This window comes from Perna viridis, chromosome 4, assembly GCF_037379345.1.
Source record: "Perna viridis isolate PV_CMFRI_1.1 ecotype Kerala chromosome 4, ASM3737934v1, whole genome shotgun sequence".
NCBI classification, from domain to species: domain Eukaryota; kingdom Metazoa; phylum Mollusca; class Bivalvia; order Mytilida; family Mytilidae; genus Perna; species Perna viridis.
The window spans coordinates 2,325,415-2,348,923 of NC_142448.1; the positions used below are offsets into that span (position 1 = coordinate 2,325,415).

The 23,509-nt window shown below is 33.1% G+C and overlaps 1 protein-coding gene across 4 annotated transcripts in view; it reads left to right on the forward strand.

Annotated features, from left to right (window-relative positions):
* LOC148618431 (regulatory-associated protein of mTOR-like) overlaps window positions 1-23,509 on the forward strand; it is a 52,275-nt gene that overhangs the window by 23,647 nt on the left and 5,119 nt on the right. For all 4 annotated transcript variants that reach the window (XM_088577346.1, XM_088577348.1, XM_088577347.1 and 1 more), the window contains 11 exons: window positions 7,170-7,399; window positions 11,617-11,717; window positions 12,139-12,271; window positions 12,428-12,641; window positions 13,209-13,323; window positions 14,008-14,132; window positions 14,356-14,454; window positions 15,617-15,723; window positions 16,630-16,760; window positions 19,773-19,859; window positions 20,131-20,247. In XM_088577346.1, coding sequence (XP_088433472.1) covers window positions 7,170-7,399; window positions 11,617-11,717; window positions 12,139-12,271; window positions 12,428-12,641; window positions 13,209-13,323; window positions 14,008-14,132; window positions 14,356-14,454; window positions 15,617-15,723; window positions 16,630-16,760; window positions 19,773-19,859; window positions 20,131-20,247 — 1,459 coding nt within the window. The remainder of the gene's footprint in view (window positions 1-7,169; window positions 7,400-11,616; window positions 11,718-12,138; window positions 12,272-12,427; window positions 12,642-13,208; window positions 13,324-14,007; window positions 14,133-14,355; window positions 14,455-15,616; window positions 15,724-16,629; window positions 16,761-19,772; window positions 19,860-20,130; window positions 20,248-23,509) is intronic.

Genomic DNA, 23,509 nt, shown 5'->3' on the forward strand with positions numbered 1-23,509 from the left:
TACACTGCTGTAAAATTTATCATAAAAAAATGTCATGTAATATACCCTGTTGATAAAGAAGGCAAAGTTTCTAAAGATTTCATCAGTGTCATTTTGTTCACAGTAGGATATTTATTGAAGAACAGTAATCCTAATTTTGCGTCTTAGAACTGAAGCTTCCAAATACAATTTTTTGGTTCCTTTTTCTGAAGTTTACGAAGACATTTGTAGTTTTACGCATTCTTCTTTTTAAGTTTTTAAACTAATAACTCTGATTGCCTAAGACGGTTGTGAAAATACTGCTTAAGGCTAAAAACCACTAATTCCACTTTCCATAGGCTTCTATGCTAATTTCACAATATTCAATGGCTTCTCTGGACTTTACCTTAACTTTAACCTGCAGAGGACTATATATCAGCATGATTCTACATATGTCAGCTCACAATCCTCAGAATGGCATGTGGGGTTAGCAGACTTGCAGTGCAGTACTGGTCACCGGAAGTGAAGGGTCTATAAATAGCATAGGAAATCCCAGTGTTTTCACAAGATAGGGATATATTTAAAAATCATTATGGAGATTAGGCTTCACATCACAAGAAGCAAAATGCACCTATAAAATGTACAGAAATGTTTTTGCTTTCAGAAACTGTTTAAATTTTTTAAATAAGATGAGAACTTTTTTCACAGCACTATGAGGAACAGGGGTAATTTCTGCGTAGGACTATTTTTGCGTACGTTCCAAATGTTCATTGGTTGAATTGGTGGTCTGTAACCTAAAGAGTCACTTTTTGTCTTAAAAAAAATAAATAACTATACAGGTATCTTCCTACACACATACTGAATGCATTTGCAAAGTTTCAGTGAAATGTGACAAGCACTTTTTTAAATATTTGATTTTTAAATATAGGGTAACCAAGTTGTGCGAGCAAAAAAGTGACAATATTATACCATACTTAAATGCATTAAATATTTGCAAAGAACTTTTTCTGACTTTTCAAATAAAAAATATTAATCACAACTTGTTTTTTAACAATATTAATGAAGAAATAGTTTTAAAAGTAATCATTTTCTGAGAAATTGGTCTATTTTAAAAAATTTATTTCTGACATGCCTCCCCCTTTTTCTTGATCACATGTCAAAAATCCTAAATCTTTAAATTTTCACAAAAGGTGACATATTTGGCTTTAAATTTGTAAATACAGTGTTTTCACATTAAAACATGACCAGTAAAGGGCACTTAAAGCAAAAAAAGTACTCAATAATGGATTTTCCATGTTGCCATAGGGGAATGCTGATATGGCCTTAACCGCAGTAATGAAAGTGAGTTTTTCCTCATTTCTAACCTAATTTTTGCTCAAATCTACACAAAACTTGATTTCAAGTGCTTATTGCCACCATATTTAGGTAAATATAGCCCTCAAAGTTTAATATTTGATATTTTTACTAAATTTTCTACATTTTTTACAAGATAGGACATAAAAATCAGCCAAAAAGACCAATTTTCCATAATTTGGACCTATAACTTAAAAAAATGCATATTTTGAAGGATTTTTGTAGTGTATTCCTCTCATGGCAAAGTTAACAAGATCTTCAAGTAGTTTAAAGCTATTTCAAGAAACTTTTCATTTTGCCATGGCTTCTTCTTAAGGCTAAAAACCACTAATTCCACTTTCCATAGGCTTCTATGCTAATTTCACAATATTCAATGGCTTCTCTGGACTTTACCTTAACTTTAACCTGCAGAGGACTATATATCAGCATGATTCTACATATGTCAGCTCACAATCCTCAGAATGGCATGTGGGGTTAGCAGACTTGCAGTGCAGTACTGGTCACCGGAAGTGAAGGGTCTATAAATAGCATAGGAAATCCCAGTGTTTTCACAAGATAGGGATATATTTAAAAATCATTATGGAGATTAGGCTTCACATCACAAGAAGCAAAATGCACCTATAAAATGTACAGAAATGTTTTTGCTTTCAGAAACTGTTTAAATTTTTTAAATAAGATGAGAACTTTTTTCACAACACTATGAGGAATAGGGGTAATTTCTGCGTAGGACTATTTTTGCGTACGTTCCAAATGCTCATTGGTTGAATTGGTGGTCTGTAACCTTAATACTAAGTTTGACTTCCTCTGACCATGATTCACATCAACAACTATGTTGTGCCTGAAATATTTATAAAGAAATGTGTTGAAGACTAAAAGACGCGTACATGTATTTGAATAACTTGTCGGTATGCAGAAAGCGATATTCGTATTTTTTTCTGCAAGAGAACTTTATTCAGAACGAACTACTCTACACTTACAGATTTGATAAGTCACATGAATGGTACATGAACATGTTCTCATTTGATTTTTTGTCGATTCTGTATCACGCCAAAGTTATGTTGTATTTTGAAATACAAATGAATACGATGGAGTTTTGATCTTTTTGCATAAAATGCAAGACGACCAATTGTGTAAGGTATCAGATATAGTCAATTGGTTTGGACATGTACCCAAAAAGGTAGTTTTTCTTCGAGTAAGTTTTTTTACACTTTAAATGATAATGAAAAAATTCGATTGAGATTGAATAGTAATCAAGGGAACCAAGATTCAAATGGAAATCAAAAGAATGTAATCCAAGGACAAAACCTGACATGGGAAAACAATCACAACAAAGAATGTAATGTGTTGTTTACTTGTATGAGTCTTGTAATAACTTTTGTGATGCCTCATTTTGTTTGAAGGAATGTCATCAAATGGACGAGATTCAATAAGTAACATTCTATATACATCACCTTTCTTGCATTAAAGTGTTTATAAAAGGGAGTATTTTATCAGTTGATAAGTGGTTAGTTTCTGCTGTGTGACAGTTCGGCATATAATACAATGATGCCAATTTATTGGCTTTGTATACGTTTCAGAGGCAGGGTATTCATTCAATGGGACTGAAACTTGATCATGATACGCAAATATTATGCCTTTTTAATGAATATTTCAATTTACACAATGAATAAAACAAGGCCGGGATAAACACGAAAAACAATCAGGAAGACAGCTCCACTGCTCTTTATTTTAATGGCTTGTAAAAATGCTAAGTCGCATCATTGATCATCATGAAGTGAATAAATCACTTAAATGTATTTGGAATAAGATTAAAAAAGACTTAGGTTATTTTGATAATAAATCTAAAGTAATATAATGTTTTTGTTCTGTTTTAAGGGGGGTCAACAATATTGTCGTTGCATTTGATTTTTTATAGTTTAATATTGTTTTTATCAAGATTTTCTCCTTTTTATTACAATGTTTAATCTTTCTATAAAGAAAAGAAATAATTCAGCATCAAAAGTTTAAAAATATATTGAAATAATTTTCACTGTATAATTACAAGCTTTTCGACATATCTGTGATCTCATGAGATTTTTAAGAAACATGACCACAGGAAACTTTTATGACCAATCAAATCTTAAGCCATGATGACTTTTCTTTCAATCCATACCAGAATTAGCCATGTGTTAGGTAGGTGCATTAAAAACCAGAACGGGAGGCCTTTTTCAAAATTGGCGCTCGCCTATAATGCTAGGTCAGTCATATTTTGCATGCAGTTGCATTAGCATCACTCCACCACAATTCGGTATCCATTTTGTGCATATACCCTTGCAGTCACGGTCCTTGAGATTAGCACTTAGTTACAGTTCAATATATGCAAATAAACTATACCTGAGGAATCTGTCCACTTTTGGTGGTGTCAAATGGTTGAATTGATATCATATATTTTCCATAAGATATAAAATTAGTAACACTGGCACCATCAATCAAATTTTGAATAACAGCGTCCATTTGCGACTAGCAGCCTTTAGTTTATACATTTGTGTAATTTATATTCAGTTTCTTTATTTCCATTATAACACAGGACTCTGACCTTTTGAACTGATTTTTAGGTTTGTTTAATTGTGTATTATTTTTTCCACAGTGGCCAGATTTTAAAGGGAGAGGGTTGTGATAATGTCAAAGTACTTTAACCCCGCCACTCTTTTTTGGGCCTGTCAAGTCAGGAATTTCTGGTCTCTGTATGTCTTGTTCCATTTTCACCTTTAGATTATTTTGTATTACTTGAGTATGTAGGAAAGAGTAATCAAGGGAACCAAGATTCTAGCAGAAATCAAAAAAATGTTATTGAGGGACAAAGACCAGACATGGAAAACACGACAAAGAACATAAAGTAACTAAAATAATACATACAAAGTAACAAAAGTAAATAGGCAACTAGGACTCCACTAAAAACTGGGAGCATGGACCAGTTAACAGTTGTTCCATTTATACATGTATGTTTATTAGAGTAAAGTAGCTTTCAGTGTCTGTCTGTTTGTTTGTGTGTGTAATCATGTGCCCTTTTATTAGTCATTTACTGTCTCTTTGCATGTGCTTGTGAATATACATATATTTATTTTTTAGCTCACATTGCCACCACTTGGTGTCCACCGTCGTTGTCATTGTCTGTCTTCGTGAACAATTTTTCAAAACTTTTCTCCCAGACTACTGTACAAATAGATCTCATCATACTGAACAAATTAACCCTATGTCAGAAACTACAGATCTATCTGTAGTCAAATTATTGTTTTAGTCTGCGAAGCCATGTTGAAATCATTGCCCTTTCTCAACGTTTTTTTGGTCTTTTTAATGTTTTGACTTTCAAAAATCTTCTCCTCTGACATTACTTCACCAATTAGAACTAAACTTGTTATGAATGCTCCTTTGGGATTTTTCATCTGCCATTACCAAAAATAGAACATAGGGGTTAGAAAGAAGTTTTTTACATACTGTTAGGTTTTGCCATTTTTACCTTTTCTGCTAACTGACAGCTTGGAGGCAAATTACTCACACATGTAAACAATATTCATACACTTTTGTAGTTAATTACATAAATGATTTTAAAGTGCACATTCTTCAGCTTTATTTTGACTACTTTTAATCATAATAAACACAAATAATGCACTTACAATGCATATGTCTAGGTTCAGTGTTTTTGGTACTACATGGGGGGGGGGGGTTATATCAGTATGAGTTTGTCAAAATTGGTGTAAAGTATTTATTAAATTGCTTTGTTTACAATTATATCGTAGTATATATAACTTGTAATAGTAACATAGTATTGTAGATGGTCTTATTTTACTAATTTTAATTTTATTGACCTAATCAGTATTACCATTTCCTTATTTTACCTTTTGTCTACAATGTATGGTAGCTATGTGTTTTATATTATCTTTTTTCTACAATTTATTGTGGCTGTGTAGTTTCTCATGTTCTGTACTTGAAAATCATACTTATTGTAATAAGATGTAACTAAGGAAAATTTAGTCATTGTTTAATACGACTGCAAAAAAAAAAAATGTAGTTTTCATGTAATGGTATCTTTCTGCTCTGACATTTGGCTTCTGGTCATTAACTGTTTAGTAATGAGAAGTCAAAAACAGAAACAAAAAAAAAAGAAAAGAAAACAGTGATTTTCTGGTTCCTGAACACTTGACTGTTAGTGTATAGTTCTCAATTAAATTTTACCACAAGGTTCCATATCATTAAAGAAAGGTTTTTTAGGTTGTAGTTACTTATGAATTAGGGGCAAAACATGGTTTTAAACAAAAGTTTGAGTATAAGTATATTGATCTGTTTGATATTTGTACCATAAGGTCCCATATTATGAAAGAGAAGTTGGGATTGATTTGACGACAACAGCCTTTTTTAAATTAATGCATTTTTAACATTTTGAACTGACATCAATGACATTTTGATACTTTGCTTAGATATTTTCAAGGAAGCTCTTAGACCCGATATTACAGTCCATTGCCTGTCAATTGCTTTATATTAAATTCCTCAATCCTACTGTCTGTCTGATGAAACACTTGTTGATTAGCATTAAAGTAACTTATTCTGGTTGTGTAATGTCAGATATGTTATGAACCATTTTACAATTACCTGTAATAATTTTTTTATAGTTAATGTTAGTACCTGCCAACTTTTGAAAATGTCGAGGGGGTTTCATGCATGAAATTATCCTTAACAACCAAGACAACCATTTCAGGGGCCTTCAAATTCATCAAAGTGTTGGCTTTCTGGCTTGTTAATTACTAAACAAATCTTAATGCACTACTTGGCAGGTATGAATATTTTAAACAGGAGTTTGATCTCCTGTGAGAAGGGGGATGGGAGGCAACATGAAAACCGACAAATTGATTCTCCCAGCAGTAGGTGGGAGGCAACATGAAAACCGACAAATTGATTCTCCCAGCAGTAGGTGGGAGGCAACATGAAAACAGACAAATTGATTCTCCCAGCAGTAGGTGGAAAGCAACATGAAAACTGGCAAATTGATTTTCCCAGCAGTAGGTGGGAGGCAACATGAAAACCGACAAACTGATTTTCCTAGCAGTAGGTGGGAGGCAACATGAAAACAGACAAATTGATTTTCCCAGCAGTAGGTGTGAGGCAACATGAAAACTGACAAGTTGATTCTCCCAGCAGTAGGTGGGAGGCAACATGAAAACCGACAAACTGATTTTCCTAGCAGTAGGTGGGAGGCAACATGAAAACCGACAAATTGATTCTCCCAGCAGTAGGTGGTAGTATAAGGACATTGTTTTGAAACTACTTCATAAGAACCTTTTTTGGAGTACAGATGTTTAACATAATCCAATAGAATTTCTATTATGACATTGGATTCAGTCAATCTCAGCTCCCTTGTTAAGGGCAAATAGTACTTTATCAACATTTAAAATGAGTTGGTACCTTCGTTTAAATTTGATGTTAAACTTGTAAAGCTATCAAATGCATAATTTTTATGATATACAATTTATTGTTGAACATGTGCTGGCATCAATTAAATTAATATTATTTATTCATAATGCACTCATGACTTCACATAATCCCTTGGAGGTTCCACTTTCTAGGACTGAGTATTCATTTTAAAGGTTTGTGACCATGCTCAGTAAGCATAGTAAAGTTATTTCATTTTTTAATTTTTTTTTGCTGCATGGTTTCTATGGTGATGCATGCTAGTTACATGGGCACTGACTGTATTATATACATCATATATCTCATGGAAATATAATATAGCTTAGTTACAGAACTAAATAAATACATCTCTGTCTTGTCTATTCTGGTAGTATTAATATTTTTACTCAGTTTTATTTATGTTTATTAATCAACAGCAAGTTCAAGTCAGCTATTGACTACTATGGGAGGGACGTCAGTGACGTCAGTTGACAGTATTACAAGTATGGATGGATCGATAAGAAGAAACTCATCCAATAGTAGTATTAGTTTTGGATGCAACACTATCTATACAAACCTGTGGAAAGTACTCCTCTCCTTAGCAATGGATCCCCATACTGATGTCAGAGAAGTTGTTAAATATATTGTCAACTCAATTAAACTCAAGGTGTGTTGAATAATTATTTATATCAGTAAAAAAACTCCATTAGACTTAACATGTATGTTATGTTTCATTCAGATAAATAAAGTGTCTCCTCCATGGTATGAACAACTAATCTTTTATTGCTTAAGGACTTTTAGTCTCTCTTAAAGCAGTTCTAAAACCCCACTAAAGGAGAAATTAGTATTGATATATTGGTGCTACCTCTGAGCATGGTTACATCTTTTCATTATTATACCCCACGCCACTTTGTTGCGTGGGGTATAATGTTTTTGACCTGTCTGTCAGTCCATCTTCAGTTTTCTGGACTGTTTTTCTAAATGCTTGTAGGTATTGACATGATTTATGGTATATAAGTTCACCATGATAAGTTACAGGTGTAGTTTAACTTTTGTTCCGCTACAATGATTTTATACCGAAATTACAGACCTTGAACTTAACAAAATTCACAGAAATAACAGTTTTCCAGACTTTTTTTTCTAAATACTTGCAGATATTGACATGATTTTTGGTATATAAGTTCACCATGATAAGTTACAGGTCAAGTGTATGTTTCGTTTTGCCACGATGATTTTTACCTAAATTATGGGCCATGAACTTAACATATTCACAGAAATATATATAACTTAACATATTTTTTTCTAAACGCTTGCAGATATTGACATGATTAATGATATATAAGGTCACTATGATAAGTTATAGGTCATGTGTAAGTTTTGTTATGCTCTGATAATTTTTACCAAAATTACGGGCCTTTAACTTAACAAAATTCACACAAATATCAGTTTTCCGGACTTTTTTTCGGAACGCTTGCAGATATTGACATGATTTTTAGTATTTAAATTCACCATGATAAGTTACAGGACAAGGCTGTAGTTGGTTCTGCTATAATGATTTTTACCAATTTAGCTAAGTTCAAGGCACATAATTTTTACCAAAATTATGGGCCTTGAACTTAGCTGAATTCACAGAAATAACCATTTTTTCTGACTTATATTTTCTAAACGCTTGCAGATTATGACATGATTTTTGGTATATCAATTCACCATGATAAGTTATAGGTCAAGTGTACATTTTGTTCCGCTACAATGATATTTACTTTGGATTAACTAAAATGCAAAGAAATCACAGTCTGGAGTTTTAAACTACGATTCTGAGTAACAGAAGTTAGTTAGAAGATAAAGGTCTAAAGCCTAAAAAACACTCTTGTTCCTATTTTTATTGGGGTCCTTCTACATGTATTTCTCTTACAAAAAATTTACTTTAGTATCCAATATGGGGACGTGTGGGGTATGTGAGCGTGCTGACTAATGTTCTTTAATGTATTTCATATTATACTCCAAAAATTGCTTTTGGTCTATATAGTTTTAGGGAAAACAGCTGGAACTTGAGATCTGGCATGAAAGCTATTATCATGTGATGTTTATCACAATCTTCCATGGGAAAGCTAAAATACTGAAGCCACAATATCTCTGGCAAAAATTTCATATTTATACTGTCAGCTGATAGTGTATTTTTGTCCCCCTCGATGTGTCACAAGGGGACATGGAAATGCCGGGCATCAGTCCATCAGTGTTTTCCACACTTTTTATTGCTCCTAACAAATAAGTTTATTTTTGGTATGTAGCCTTATAATGAAGAGTTACAAATTAAGTTCGACTTTGGTTACGGTTGATTGATTTTTATGGAAGTGATAGCCCTTGGACTTTCAGTGAATTTACAGTTTTCCACACTTTTTTTTTTATAATGCTCTTACCAGTTGATTTTATATTTTGTATGTAGTCTTACAATGAGAAGTTACAGATTAACTTTCACTTTGGTTTTGGTTGAATGATTTTTTACGGAAGTTATGGCCCTTGGACTTAATTTCAGTGAAATTACAGTTTTCCACACTTTTTTTTTGTAATGCTTTTACGAATTGATTTTATCTTTCGTATGTATTCTTACTATGAGAAATTACAGAGTAAGATCAACTTTGGTTATGGTTGAATGATTTTTGCAGAAGTTACGGCCCTTGGACTGAGAACATTTCTGTGAATTTAAAGTTTTCCACATTTTTTATTTACACGGGGGACATTGGAACACTGTTCTTCTATTATTTTTCATTATTTTTTTTTTATAATATTTTTTTAATGAATTTTTACCTTTACATTATTTTATAAGCCCTTTTGGCATAATTAACCATTCAAACATCGTTGCAGTACTTTGCGGGTTTCTTAATAACTGCTAATTCTTAGAAATAGAGATGAAGTCTGAGTTTCCTTCCATAGAAAATGTTTGCTTTTCTATTTGGTGGCCATTGTAGATGTTGTTCAAGTTGTGAAATATCTCGCAATTTAGGGTATTTAAATACTGCTTGAGTATTTATGGTCATTCATGGTCAGTTTTACTGTCATTTTTATCTCTTTTGTACTATAAAGGAACTATCCGTTTTCTATTTCATTGCCAATGACTCCATACTTTAATTACTTAATGAAATAAAGGGTATATTACTAAAGGTATGATGTCCCACCACATTGACTTGTAGTAGACCGCATTGAAAGCATAGCTATTTTAATCAACATATGGCTCACGACGCATTTTGGGGCAAAATCAAGCAGTACATTTTTATCTGGTGAAATGTTATTACAGCGTCCATCTTATTTGGTTATTTAAGTTGATATATGTTACTGCTACACAAAGAAACTGTATCAACCATATATAATAATCTGATGAAAAGCTGGAATTTATCACCGACAAAGAAATACCATAATCAGATATAGCCAATACTCAGCTAACAAAGGTTACACAAATTGCTTGCTAACATACATAACCACTCGCCTGCCTATGACAGTATATTGAGATCATGTTGTCCATCTTTTTTTCATTTCATCACTCATTTTGAGGAAATTATATCAGCTCCGACTGGGTGGATTGATTTCATATTTGGTATGTTGCTTTATATAGATGGGGAATTCATTGTAAGCATTCTGGTTGCTGTCAGATATCAACTTACTGTACAAGTGGGGGTATACCTAGCATGACAACACATGCAACTTAATGTTTAATGTACAGAATTACTATACGTGTCTTGCCAAATTCATTTCAGAAGATTGTGTCTTGGTGAGGAAACATATTGTTTTTGCATTGTTTGTCTGTTTGTTCATCTCATATTAGTTGGCACAACTCTTTGGACACTTCTGCACCAAATTTCATGAAACTTTGTAGGTAGTTAGGATATTGTGGCAGGACGGCCTACCTGCGTTGTAGTAGGTAGTGAGATTTAAATAGCCAGTTAATTGACTTGGCTAAAGGATTAATTCTTTAGCCGATTCGGTTTTTCTCTGGCTTGTCACCGAGCAGTCTAGGGTTCGATCCTCGGTGGCGGTGTATAATTTTGTGGGTCAAATCACTCTCCCGTTACATTTGGCACCCAACTAAAAAGCCCACTGGGTTTGGTTAGCTATTGAGTTAGTGTTAGAGTCGTTCGTGGTACGAAGACTCTTAAGGTGGGGGAAATGTGGCAGGATGGCCTATCTGTGTTGTAGTAGGTAGTGAGATTTAAATAGCCAGTTAATTGACTTGGCCAAAGGATTAATTCTTTAGCCGAATCGGTTTGTCTCTGGCTTGTCACCGAGCGGTCTAGGGTTTGATCCTCGGTGGCGGTGTATAATTTTGTGAGTCAAATCATGCTCTCCCATTACAATATGATATTTAGTTGTGCTTATAATGAGGAATTCATGATCTACTGAATTTTGTGGGCGTTATACTTGTATGAACTTATACAGGGGAGACATACATATTTGAAGATAAAAAGTAAAAAGTTAGATTACATATTGACTGTATCAGAATAGTTCCTACTTACAGTATAAATCAGGTGCTAATGTTACTTCTGCATATGATGTCCTATAAACGTACAAATGTATATATTACTCTATGGAGTCAGATGTAGAATTTTTTTTCTATCATATTAGTATAGAAAAATTTCATGTTAGGTATGATGTTGTACTCATTGACACACAGGTTGACCTGTATATTTGTATTCTATACCTCGCTTACTCTAATTATAAAATAATCAAATATAAGATCCAGCATTCCCCTGTGATTTATCTGTTAAATGACACACACCTGTTGTGGTAAGTCTGGATGTTAAGCTTATAAATGATATGGTTGACATCTTGCCATGAATACTGTAGGTATGGTGACTATATTTAGAGTATAACTTATGTTTTATCTTTTTGTAGGCTACAACTAGTGCAAAGCCAAAACAGGTTGTCCAGAATGCCAGAGTGCCACATTCAGCACCATCTAGTCCCTCAAATAAACCTTTGTCAAATCTTGTAGGGTTAGTACGAAAATAAATCTTTATCATATCTTGTACAGTAAGTGAAGCAATATACTTTTGTCAAGTCTTGTTGGGTAAGAATAAAAAAAAACTCAAATCTAATAGGGTAAGTGTAGAAATTATCTTTTGTCAAGGGTAAGTATGAAAAGAAATGTTTGTCAGGTCTTGTAGGGCAAGTATAAAAATAAATCTTGGTCAAATCTTGTAGGATAAATGTAGAAATAACTTTTTGTTAAATCTTGTAGAATAAGTATTGAAATAAACTTTTGTCAAGTCCTGGGCGTACATGGCTGATGGACATCAATTTCAATACACAATGAAGGGCCTTCAGAATTTTTTTCCAAAAATATGAAATCTATAACAGAAGTATTGAACTTTATCATACATGAATTTGAAAATATCATGATCTGTATTGTTACAGTACTCCACCAAACAATGCAGTAGATGAAGAAGTGAAAGGAATGAAAAGAGAATTTTCCTCTCCATCAATGCAATACACATACTCAGCTCAGTACTCTCGGAGTAGAAAGTTGTTTGAGAAAGGCCCTAATGGGGTAAGTTGTGCAAGTGATTATAATTTTAGTGATGTTAATATTTACAATTTTGGCATAAGAAATAGCATATAAGAAATATTTAATCATAACTATTATCACCTGTAATTTTGTGGTTTGTCTAAGAGATAATAAGTAATTTGATGTGACAACTTGCAGATGGAGGAACCTATCTTAGAAGATTCCAAGTCTCCTATGCAGTATCCTGTAGCTACTGAGTTCTTTCAGTGGTGTTGTCGAAGATTTGCTGAACCTGTGATGCGTCTCTCAGAAGAGAAGGACCCTGAAAGTCTTTCACACCACGATAGAGATTTTAAATTCCGACGTAATTCAATGATTAGAGATGAAGCCAAAGATGAACAGATAAAGGCTGGTAGGTTGTAAACAATTTCTTATTATACTCTCCACTTGCAAAGTGATAGGGCTGTCCATCTGTCTGTCCTTTCCGTCTGTAATTTCTGTAATTCCTACATTCCTTCCTTCCTTTACACTGGGGGGACCCTACTCTTATGCACTACTCCTCCTACACCATTGAATAGAATTGAATGAAACTTACACAGAATATTTATTACATGTTTCTATTGTACACCTCCTATTTTAGATTTTGATCTGATTAAGTTTTGGGGTTTCTTAGAGCAAAACACAGACTTAGTTATTTGTGAATATAGGGACATTGGTGACTCATCCACTATCTGTTACTCCTGCACAGAACCTTTATTACATGTTCCTATTGTGTACCTCCTATTTTATATTGTGATTCAAATCAATATGGAGGTCAAAAGGTGCTTGTAATAAAATGGGAAGTGGGGGTATCAAGTAAGTTAGCACTGCTCACAGTTTTTGTAGTTTTTTATTGTTAATGTGAAAATCCTTAAATATCCTGCTTGCAATATAAAATTGTGTTGAACTTTCTAACAGTTTTTTTCTGTGTCTCTTTAAGTATTTAATCGACTGGATGACCAGGTGTTTGTCAACAAAAATCAAGGAATTCCAAATGTGATCAGATTCCATCCATATGAATCGTACATTGCAGTAGCTGACAATCTGAATGTTTGGTAAGAGTATTTTCTGGTAAAAACTTTCACGTTACAAGTAGGGGTATTACAAAGAAAAGATTTTTTGATGCCCCCCTTGCCTTTAAGGTTTTTAGAGATTACTTATACTGCTGTCCATATGGACATGCATAGTGTCTTAGGATTAAACTCAACAACTGTGCATGGCAATGGTTGATGGGATGAATGATTATACAGTACCCTGTGTAAAGTTTTTTGCTTATTTCTGCATCTTTTTGGTTTTCCTAAGTTTTCTTCATATAAAATTAGCAATGGTCCTTGATAATTATTTGAAATTTGGCATGCAGTTACAACTTGTTTGGGATTTATTGTTTTTTCTTGCTTTGTCACATATTAACTGCTTCAGTTAACTGTTATTTTTAGGAGGAAAGAGGTGTATAATAAGTATTTGCTACCAAAATCTTGGCAACTCTTCTTTGAATCTGGCTTGATAGGTTGTACCATATGGGGTCAATTTCATACCAAATTCCTGTTTCTTTTCTGGGGAAACCTTCATAGGTATGATTAAAATACAATTATTTTTTTTGGAAAACTTCAAAGCTTTATCTGAAGGTTCATTACTGAATGATTGATTGTTTGTGAAACTATCAATTTAGTACAACTAATGTCCCTTCTGATTTAAATATTGGCATGGTGCATGTCTTAATCTTATATCATGTTTTTCAGTTTCTGGGACTGGGAACAAGGCACTAAGCTTGGCAGTATACAGAATGAGAATATAAAATCTTCCAAGATATCCACGATAGAGTTTATAAATCCACATGACAATACATTGTTGCTATGTGGCTCTGGTAAGTGATTGATAGGAACAATCATCATAACTGAAAGAGAAATAATTGAATATTTCTCCAAGGCATTGTAAGAAGCTTTCAGGGGTAAAGAAGAGATAGTAAACACAGTCAGATAAAAAATATAGTTTGAAGATATCTTATGAAAACTTATTATTAAGGTATTAGTGCTTGTTCTGATTACTTCTTTCAGTTTGTATAAATCAACAAAATAAATGCATTCCAGATGATGGTGCTGTGAAGATTTGGAGAAACTATCTAGAGAACGATAAAGAATTAGTGACATCATTCCAGGCCATTACAGATCTAATCCCTCTTGCTAAAGGTAGTGCATATCATACTGATAAAGTTTTCTGCATTTTCATCATTTATTTCTTACAGAATCTCAGAAAACTTGGGGAGTAATTGAGTATGTGCTCGTTTTTCTCGAATATTCCATGTCACTTCAAAATGTAAGACCCCATTGGGATTTCTGTGAAGATGAAGGTTTGGCTTGATTTTTAGCTCACCTTGTGATAAGTCCTGCCAAATTCTTTATGAGTCAAAATTGTCAGAAACAACTCCTTGTTAGAGTTATTGCCCTTGAAAGGCAAACATTTAACCAGGTGAGGAATTCAGGGTCATGGGAGCCTCTTGTTTTGATTATAACCCTTCCCTTTTTTTTTGGTGCTCTGAATCTTGCTTTGTATTCAAATTTTGGATATTGGACCATAATAATTGTTAGTCCAATTTTAAAACTTTAAGTATTTTACCACTTTTATTCTTTGTCAGAAACCTATGTTGTGTCCAATATTTAATCACAATCCAAATCCAGATCTTGATTGTTGTGTTCATACTTATCCCAACTGTTCCAAGTTTGACTTCTGTTTGCTTTACAATCTAAATGTCAATAAATAGATGACATTCTTCAAAATTGTACATTAACCCAATATTTTTGCTTCAGTGTCAATAAGTGAAGAAAATCTTGCGATAAAATATGTTGCTACACATCTACTGGTAATACAATATATTAGAAAAGAATGTGTTTATGATTTTCCTCTTTATACCCTGCCACACATTGCAGCAAGCTATTATATGATACCCTCAGAAAAAATTGTTGTTCCTTGTTCATCTGTCGGTACCCCCATTCTTTTACAAATATACATTGTTTCAAGATGAAAATTTGAAAACGTATAAATGATTTGTTATTCTTTTTTTTTTTTAAACTTCTAGCATTTATAAACAATTTGACAGGGTATTTTGACTCATGTTTTTTTCATGAGGTGTGTACAGTGTCTCTTCCATTAGATTTTCATGAGGTGTGTACAGTGTCTCTTCTATTAGTTTTTTATGTCTTCCCTTACTGTTTGACAAGATTGTGTTTTGGAGTGGATATTTCATTTACACAATACCGTCTGCTTCTAGTTGACACTTTCACCCTTCATTTAACCTAGGACATTTTTTGAGGTTCTCTTTACTATGGTAATGTATGCCTTGTAATTTTGTAGGTTCTGGAGTGGTTCTAGACTGGGAGCAGCAGTCTGGTAGACTATTAGCTTCAGGAGATGTTCGATACATTAGAGTCTGGGATTCAACCACTGAACTTAAAGTACAGGTAAGTATAGAAATAGCAGATTCTTTTATCACAAATATTGGAAGCTCAGCTTCTTATTGGAAACATTTAACTGTTCCTTGGAGGTTTTAATACTAATAGAAAAGGGCACTGATATAGAAATATTGATCAACTTCTATTGGAAGGAATATTTAGATATTTGGTACATGTATATTGCTTATGCATAATGACTTATCCGATGCCTCCCTTTTTCAGATTTAAGGCTCATCTACTTCCTGTTTACCAATTGACTTGGTAAATTTTTAGATGATACATAATGGAAAGTCTCATGGAAGACAAGTAAATATGATATGATTTTTATTCACTTGTTTTTCATGGTGGTCATAAACATGAAAAACACATGAGAAACAATGTTTTTCAAGTGTTTTCAAAAGCATATGTAAAAATGTGTGTTGCAATTTTCCTGTATACTTTATTAAAGTACAATAAAATGAACATTTTTGATCTATTCAGTATTTCGGTGAGGGTATTCTTCAAACTTTCTGATATCATTGTGATATTTTAGGTTTGATGTGCTGAATGGCCTGTTGCCACTCTAATCCCAATCACTTTACTTATTAATGGCAATAACTGTAGTTTTATAGGTACTGTTTGTAATGGCTTGTCATTACAATATAAATCCCTACATCTTGTTCTGCATTTTACATCTTATTATAACATCATTCAACAAGTTCATGCATCTCTCAATCTGTATGCATGATATTCATTGCAATTATCTTAGCTCCAAATGCAAGTATTGATTTGAAATTTGGTTTATAGCTTTTTATAAATAGAACATACGTTGTAAATAATTTTGGGTGCTGTCTGATATCAGCTTGTGTGGGGGTATACCTAGCACAACATGTTATTTTGTGCCAATAACTTGAAACTATTTGATTTTTGACATAGGATATTCCAACTGGTGCCGACAGTTGTGTAACAAGTCTAGCATCAGATACAGAGGAAAGATCTTTAGTGATAGCTGGTTGTGGGGATGGAACTGTCAGATTGTATGACAGAAGATTGTCTCCCACAGAATGGTATGAAAAATTACAAATCAAAATAAACTTGTATTAAATGTAGAGGACAGACTTGTACATGTAATCATATAATTACCAAGCTCTGTGTAACTAATTTTATTGAAGTCCCACTCAACAAGTGGGTGATACAATGGAATTACCTTTTCTGTCCATCCCAAATTCATCGCAATTATCTTTACTTCCAGCAGATGGATTGATTTCAAATTCAGTGTGTTGCTTTATATAGATGGGCATTTGTTGTAGGTGATTTTTGGTGCTGTCTCATATCAAAATCCTGTTTCAGTGGGTGTTAACATTGCACGACAATGCATGCAATACTTTTCGGTTGTGAAATTAAAGGGAAAGACCACCTTTGCATTAAGTTGGACTCTTTTGATAAATCATACACAGGTAAACAAAAATAAATAACCTTTAATGCAAAATGTGCTTTTATAAAATGCTCAACGCTATGCAAAGTTCTAAATCCTTGAAATATAAGTGGATCTTGCATAACTCTCCTATCTGAAGGAATTTCATAGCCAGATTTTATTGATTTTTATCGATAGCTTCCGAATGGCTCATGACATCACTAAGTCGGTTTGGTACTGATACAAGTACTGCAAATAATATGTAAACAAAGAATATTATGTAAATATTTCTACAATCATGTTTATCTAATCACCAAAACACAATGACTTGTCAAGCTTACAATTGCACTAATAATAAAAGAAAAATGTTCTTTAAATGTCCCGATTTAAAAACATTATACATCGTTTTTTTCCAAAAAAGATGGTACACCTAGATACAAATATATAGTTCTTGGTAGAGATTCCTCATACATTGTAAGAAATAATTCCAAATCATCTTCCAAATATACAGAGGAAGATGTTTACAAAATGCTGGAATTTTTAATCGACATCATATTTGTCCAGTGTGGTGGACATGTTTTTCAACAAGCAGTCAGCATTCTAGTGGGAACAAATTGTGCTCCTTCACTTCCTGACCTATTCCTTCACTCTTATGAGGCTGACTTTATAGCTGATCTGATCAGAAAGAAAGAATATCTTTTGACTAGATCCTTCAATCTCAGATTCCGCTATATAGATGACGTATTATCTTTAAACAATCCTAATTTCAGGGATTTGATACATCGCATATACCCAAAAGAACTTGAGATATAGGATACTACAGACACTGTGAAGTCAGCCTCATATCTTGACCTACACTTAGAAATCGATGGTAAAGGAAAACTATTGACCAAGCTTTACGACAAACGTGATGACTTTTCATTCAGAATTGTCAACTTTCTTTTCATCTGTGGCAACATCCCTTCGGCTCCTGCGTATGTAGTGTTCATATCACAACTCATATGTTATGCCAGAGCTTGCCGAAACTACGCAGACTTTTTGTATCGCGCTAACAAATGGGTTTCTGGAACAGGGTTATGTTGCTACAAGATTGAAGTCATCACTACAGAAGTTGTATGGTCGTCATCATGAACTCGTGGATCGTTATGGTGTGTCCATCAGCACCATGAAAACTGATTTATTCAACGGGTCATAGTTTTCCTTTCGTCGCTGTCTACCCCGGACTTGACTTTTTATGAGCTACTCGGCGGTTGTTTCTAGAAAAGCAGAGGACGCTTACCCTACCGGTGCATCTGGTCCATGCTTCCAGTTTTTAGTGGAATCCAAGTTGCACATTTGCTTTTGTTACTTTGTATGTATGATTTTAGTTACTTGATGTTCTTTGTTGTGTATGTCTGTTTTCCATATCTGGTCTTTGTCCCTGGATTACATTCTTTTGATTACCGCTATAACCTTGGTTCCCTTGATTACTCTTTCCTAAAGTTTTTTTTTTTACCAGCAACACGAACATTCTTCGGAAGTAGCCATAAGATTTTCCTTACAAATACTAGTCATCTGGCTAGAAAAAAGATGATCGATGTTATGGTTTGTATGCAACTTATACTTCCATTCTAATAATTGTACTTACAATAATTTTGTAGAAACATAATTTTTTCAATAAGATATGTATCGAAAGTTTTTAATGTTCATTATTTCAAATGTTTTGGTGACTTTGGAAAGTCTAAGACTGTCACTGAAATGTCTATCATTGACATGTGTAAGTGTTGAAGTGTTGAATAAACAAGCAGTGTATTGATATGCCATGATTGTTGATGCAACTGTCACATTTTCCCATTTTTAGCTTGAAGTATGGCTTCACAGGTCAATATTGTCGTCCAAACATTTATTGTTTCTACATGGTCAATGCAGTTGGTTGTTTATCAGTTTATTTATGATTTCAAGCAAAATTTGGTCAGTGTTTATTGAGAGATAAAAAGGGGTGAAATGTATAAAAAATGTTGTAAACGTTTCTTTCCATATGAAAACAGCCCATCTAAGACTCACTTGTTTTTTCAAATAGATTCTTGACTTGATGGTACAAAATAGATAAGAATAAAATAAGCCTAGTCACGTTTCATCATAATGTACTGGTGGTTCCACTAACTCCTTGCACATAGCCTCATGCTATCTTAAACTATTTTTAGCACCGAAGATACAAATCAATACACAAATATCTGTGATGTTTATGGCTATGCAAACTCCAGGAAAGGCTCTACCAATTAACACTGCTATCATTTACCTAATAAAAGGATTAAAAATAATTCCTCTTGACATGGCTTGACGTGATTGTTGATCATAAACATGTCAGCGTGGTACACATGATTGGTAAAGGCTAAGACATACATACAAATACGATATAACAAAACATTGTTTTAAAACTTTATTTAGTATAAGTCAACAGTTTACACTACAAACATATAAGATTGATGAGTGAAACAGTTTCTGAACATAGCGATCCTTTACTTCAAAATATTGACCAGAGAGAAAAGTTCGTCAAAATTTTCTAATTTTTCATCATTTTTCCATTTGTGAAAAACAGGTGTTTTTGAGTGATAAAAAATTAAGGAAATTACGGTAATCGATTTTTTTTTCATTATTATTTATTATTATGCCTTTACATCTTCAGTCGAGTGATGACATTACGTGAACATCCAAGACATGTTGTAAAAGTCCATTTACAGAAAGGTGCTGATGGTAAAATTGTTAGTGCAAGGTTAGTAATGGTATCACCAATTCTTTGATAATTTTTGAAAGGACATGGAATCATATTTTAGTATTATGAAGATCTAACCTTTTTATATAAATAACTTAGGCAAACATTGTTTTAATTAAAGATTGTGTAAAGCTTATTAATGTACTAGTATTCTGAACAGTAGCTTCACCATTTAAACCCATGGCAATGATTATGATTGGTAATAACAGTAGGTTTTAGTATATAATAAACTTGATACCATTTCAGATTATTTACAAATGTTTTATTATAGCAATGCTGGTGATGTAAGGTTTTGGGATCCACGGTTCACTGAGTCTGTCAGAACTTTGAATTTACAGCAAGGTCTAACGGCCGTAGATATACATCAACGTGCTGAAGTCCTGGCTTGGTATGACTAATGTTTTACTGCTGTGAACACAGCAAAAATTGCAAGATATGTTTTACACACACCTGAAAAAATATATGAAAAACTAATGGTTAACGAAATCAAAATGAAGTAAAATTTATTTGGTACTTATATGTTTTCAATAGCATTTCATGTATGAAAAGAGTATGGTTTCATATGATTTTCAAAAACATGTTTTCATGTACTTTTAAAAGCACAAAACATATTTTTACTATTGTGGTCCTAAACATATGAAAACATGTGAGTTAATCACAATTACTTAAGTACAAGATATTGAAGACTAGGTATGTGACTTCATAAGTCCTAACACTTAAGAATTTTACTCAGGACTTGGTGAAACACATATGATACTGGCATATCTTGTTGAAACACATGTGATACTGGTGTGTTTGGTTTTTCATTTCAAAATAACAAAACATCACAGAAATTACAACCATCTTGTTGATAAGGAATTAAATTACTTATATTCATGAGGCCTCAGGCCATTGGTACTTCAGGTGTAAAAAATCTCCATACCTATGGAGAGAATTATCCAGAGGTCCAAAATAAGGTGACAATGTTTTGATAATTTTACCAAAGGAGAGGGGAGTAAACTGTTTTACCCTTGTCCTTGTCTCCGTGTGTCCAAGTTTCCATAACACTTTTTATTCCATCACAATTTTCTCATCACATTGAAATTTTAAGACATTCTTCCTGAAGGTATGCCATATGGTGGGATCTATTTACAAAAAAAATTTGACAACAACTTCCTGTTTACAGAGGACTGTTTATGTTCCTTATAGTGTGGTTGAAAGCGGGGGTATCACAAGTGAGTCATCGCTCACAAACTTCTTGTTTCTTTTGAATTTTACATTTTTGCTGTTTGTGCCATGTAAAGCTATTAATGCTTTATAACTGCATGTTGTTATTTACAGATACATGTTGTTATTTACAGATACGTGTTGTTATTTACAGATACATGTTGTTATTTGCAGACACGTGTTGTTATTTGCAGATACGTGTTGTTATTTGCAGACACGTGTTGTTATTTGCAGATACGTGTTGTTATTTACAGATACATGTTGTTATTTGCAGACACGTGTTGTTATTTGCAGATACGTGTTGTTATTTGCAGACATGTGTTGTTATTTGCAGATACGAGGGATAAATATTCATATATTTCATGGACAAAGGCATAACAATCAATTCTATTGTAACAGCAGATTCAGTAATGGTCATTTGAAAAAACATTTCTAGTGTTGCTAGAAAATATTTCAAGCATGTTTTTTCTAATGCACAAAAGTCAACAAGAAACATAGATCTAAACAAAATTGGAAATGAACTTCATGTTAGTGCCAAATTTCAGAGATAAATGGATTTTTACACCCATGTATATAACCTAGCAACACCAAGTTATAAAGTATTTGTAAAGATGAGCTCAATGAAAATCCTATAAATATATGGGGATGATATGGTCATCCATCATTCATAATTACCACAAATATGGTCATCTGTTTATCTATCATCATTCATAACTACCACAAATATGGTCATCTGTTCGTCTATCCATCATTCATAATTACCACAAATATGGTCATCTGTTTGAACTGTGACCTAGTTACTGGTTCTGACCTATATGTTTTTAGAACTTCTGTCATAGATTGTCTTCCTCTTTACATAACATGACCTAATTCATGCAGCATGGAAGGTATCTTGTAGCCCTTTTGATGGTGTTCATGATTTTTCCCTCTGTGTGACATGTTTGTGACATTCCTTTTATTTGGATTTTAACCAAATAAAATTCTGTTTGTTCTGTTCTGGTCTGTACAACCGCAAAAAAAAATTCAGGACATATTATGTTATGGCACAGTTGTCATTGTCGTTAGGGGAAATAACTTAAGTTGTGGTTGACTAATTGTTCTGTAATTTTGATATGATTTTACTTACCACAAAAGGTAGATTCCCATTTAATTTGGACTTTGTGGCCCCTACCATTTTATATATCAAGCAGATTTTATGTGTTATGGACAATTTTCAAGTTATAGGGGGTCAAAGTTGGGCAGTGCCAAAAAAAAAATGATTATTTTTTTATTTTATTTTTGATTTTAAAAAAAATTGTATTGGATTTCTCATAAAAACCCCTTTCTGCATTTCTAATCAGATTTCAGAATTATAAGGGGTCAAAGAGTGCACACCCCCAAAAAATCGATTTTTTTATTTGTTGTCAGATTTCAATTATTTTTCTTCATTGGATTCCTTATAAAATCCTTGCCTACATTTTTCAATCAGATTTCAGACATCTCCTATGGTTTTAGTCCATTTTCACATTTTTTTTCATTGGACTCCTCCAAAAAAATCCATGAAGTGCCTTTTTCAATCTGAATCAGATTTTAGATATTTCCTATTGCTTTTTTTAAATATAAAGGAGTCAAAGGGGTCACACTTGAAAGATAGACTTCTTTGTTTTTGGTCTGATTTAAAAAAATTACTTATTGGATTCCTCATAAAAATCTCTGCTTTTGTTTTTCAATCAAATTTCAGATATCTCTTACAGTTTTCTAGTTATAAGGGGTCAAGGGGCCACACCTGATAAAATTGTTTTTCTATTTTTGGTCTGATTTGGAAAAATTTTAATTCAGTTTAAAATTGTTTGCAATGTTGTGTCCAAACCATTTGATGTCTCCACTATAAATTGTTAGTCCTTTTGCTTAAGTGTAACAAAAACTGATATTGTGTCCACACTTCTCCCAACTGTTGAGGGTTTGACCACTGCTGCACATGACACAGCTTTTTATTGTCTTTGTTGTTGTTTGATATCCTCATTTTCATAGGCATTTTGGTATTTTTTATTTACCTTTCTTTTACAAATATAAGTTCCTGAAATTCTGATTTTATGTTTTGGAGTTATGGGACTTCTTAGAAAGAATGGGAGGTCCCATCCTCACAATTCCTAGTATGTTCATGAAATTAAAGTGATTTTTTTTCTTTTGTGCGAACTTCAGTTACACTTCAATAAACTTTCAAATTCATTTTTTGGAGTTATGGAACTTTATCGTTGTCTATTTGTCTATCGTATCCATTGGTGCATATTGTAGGGCATGAATTTGGGGAACAGTCTAACTGAGCTCTCAGTTGACATTTGTCCATCATAAATTTCATTATAAGTATAAAGACAAGTTTAAAGAGGATAGGAAAATGATGCATTGATGGCACAGTTCTTTATTCAATATGTACTGTAATTATGTTAAACCCATGTTTACAAAAT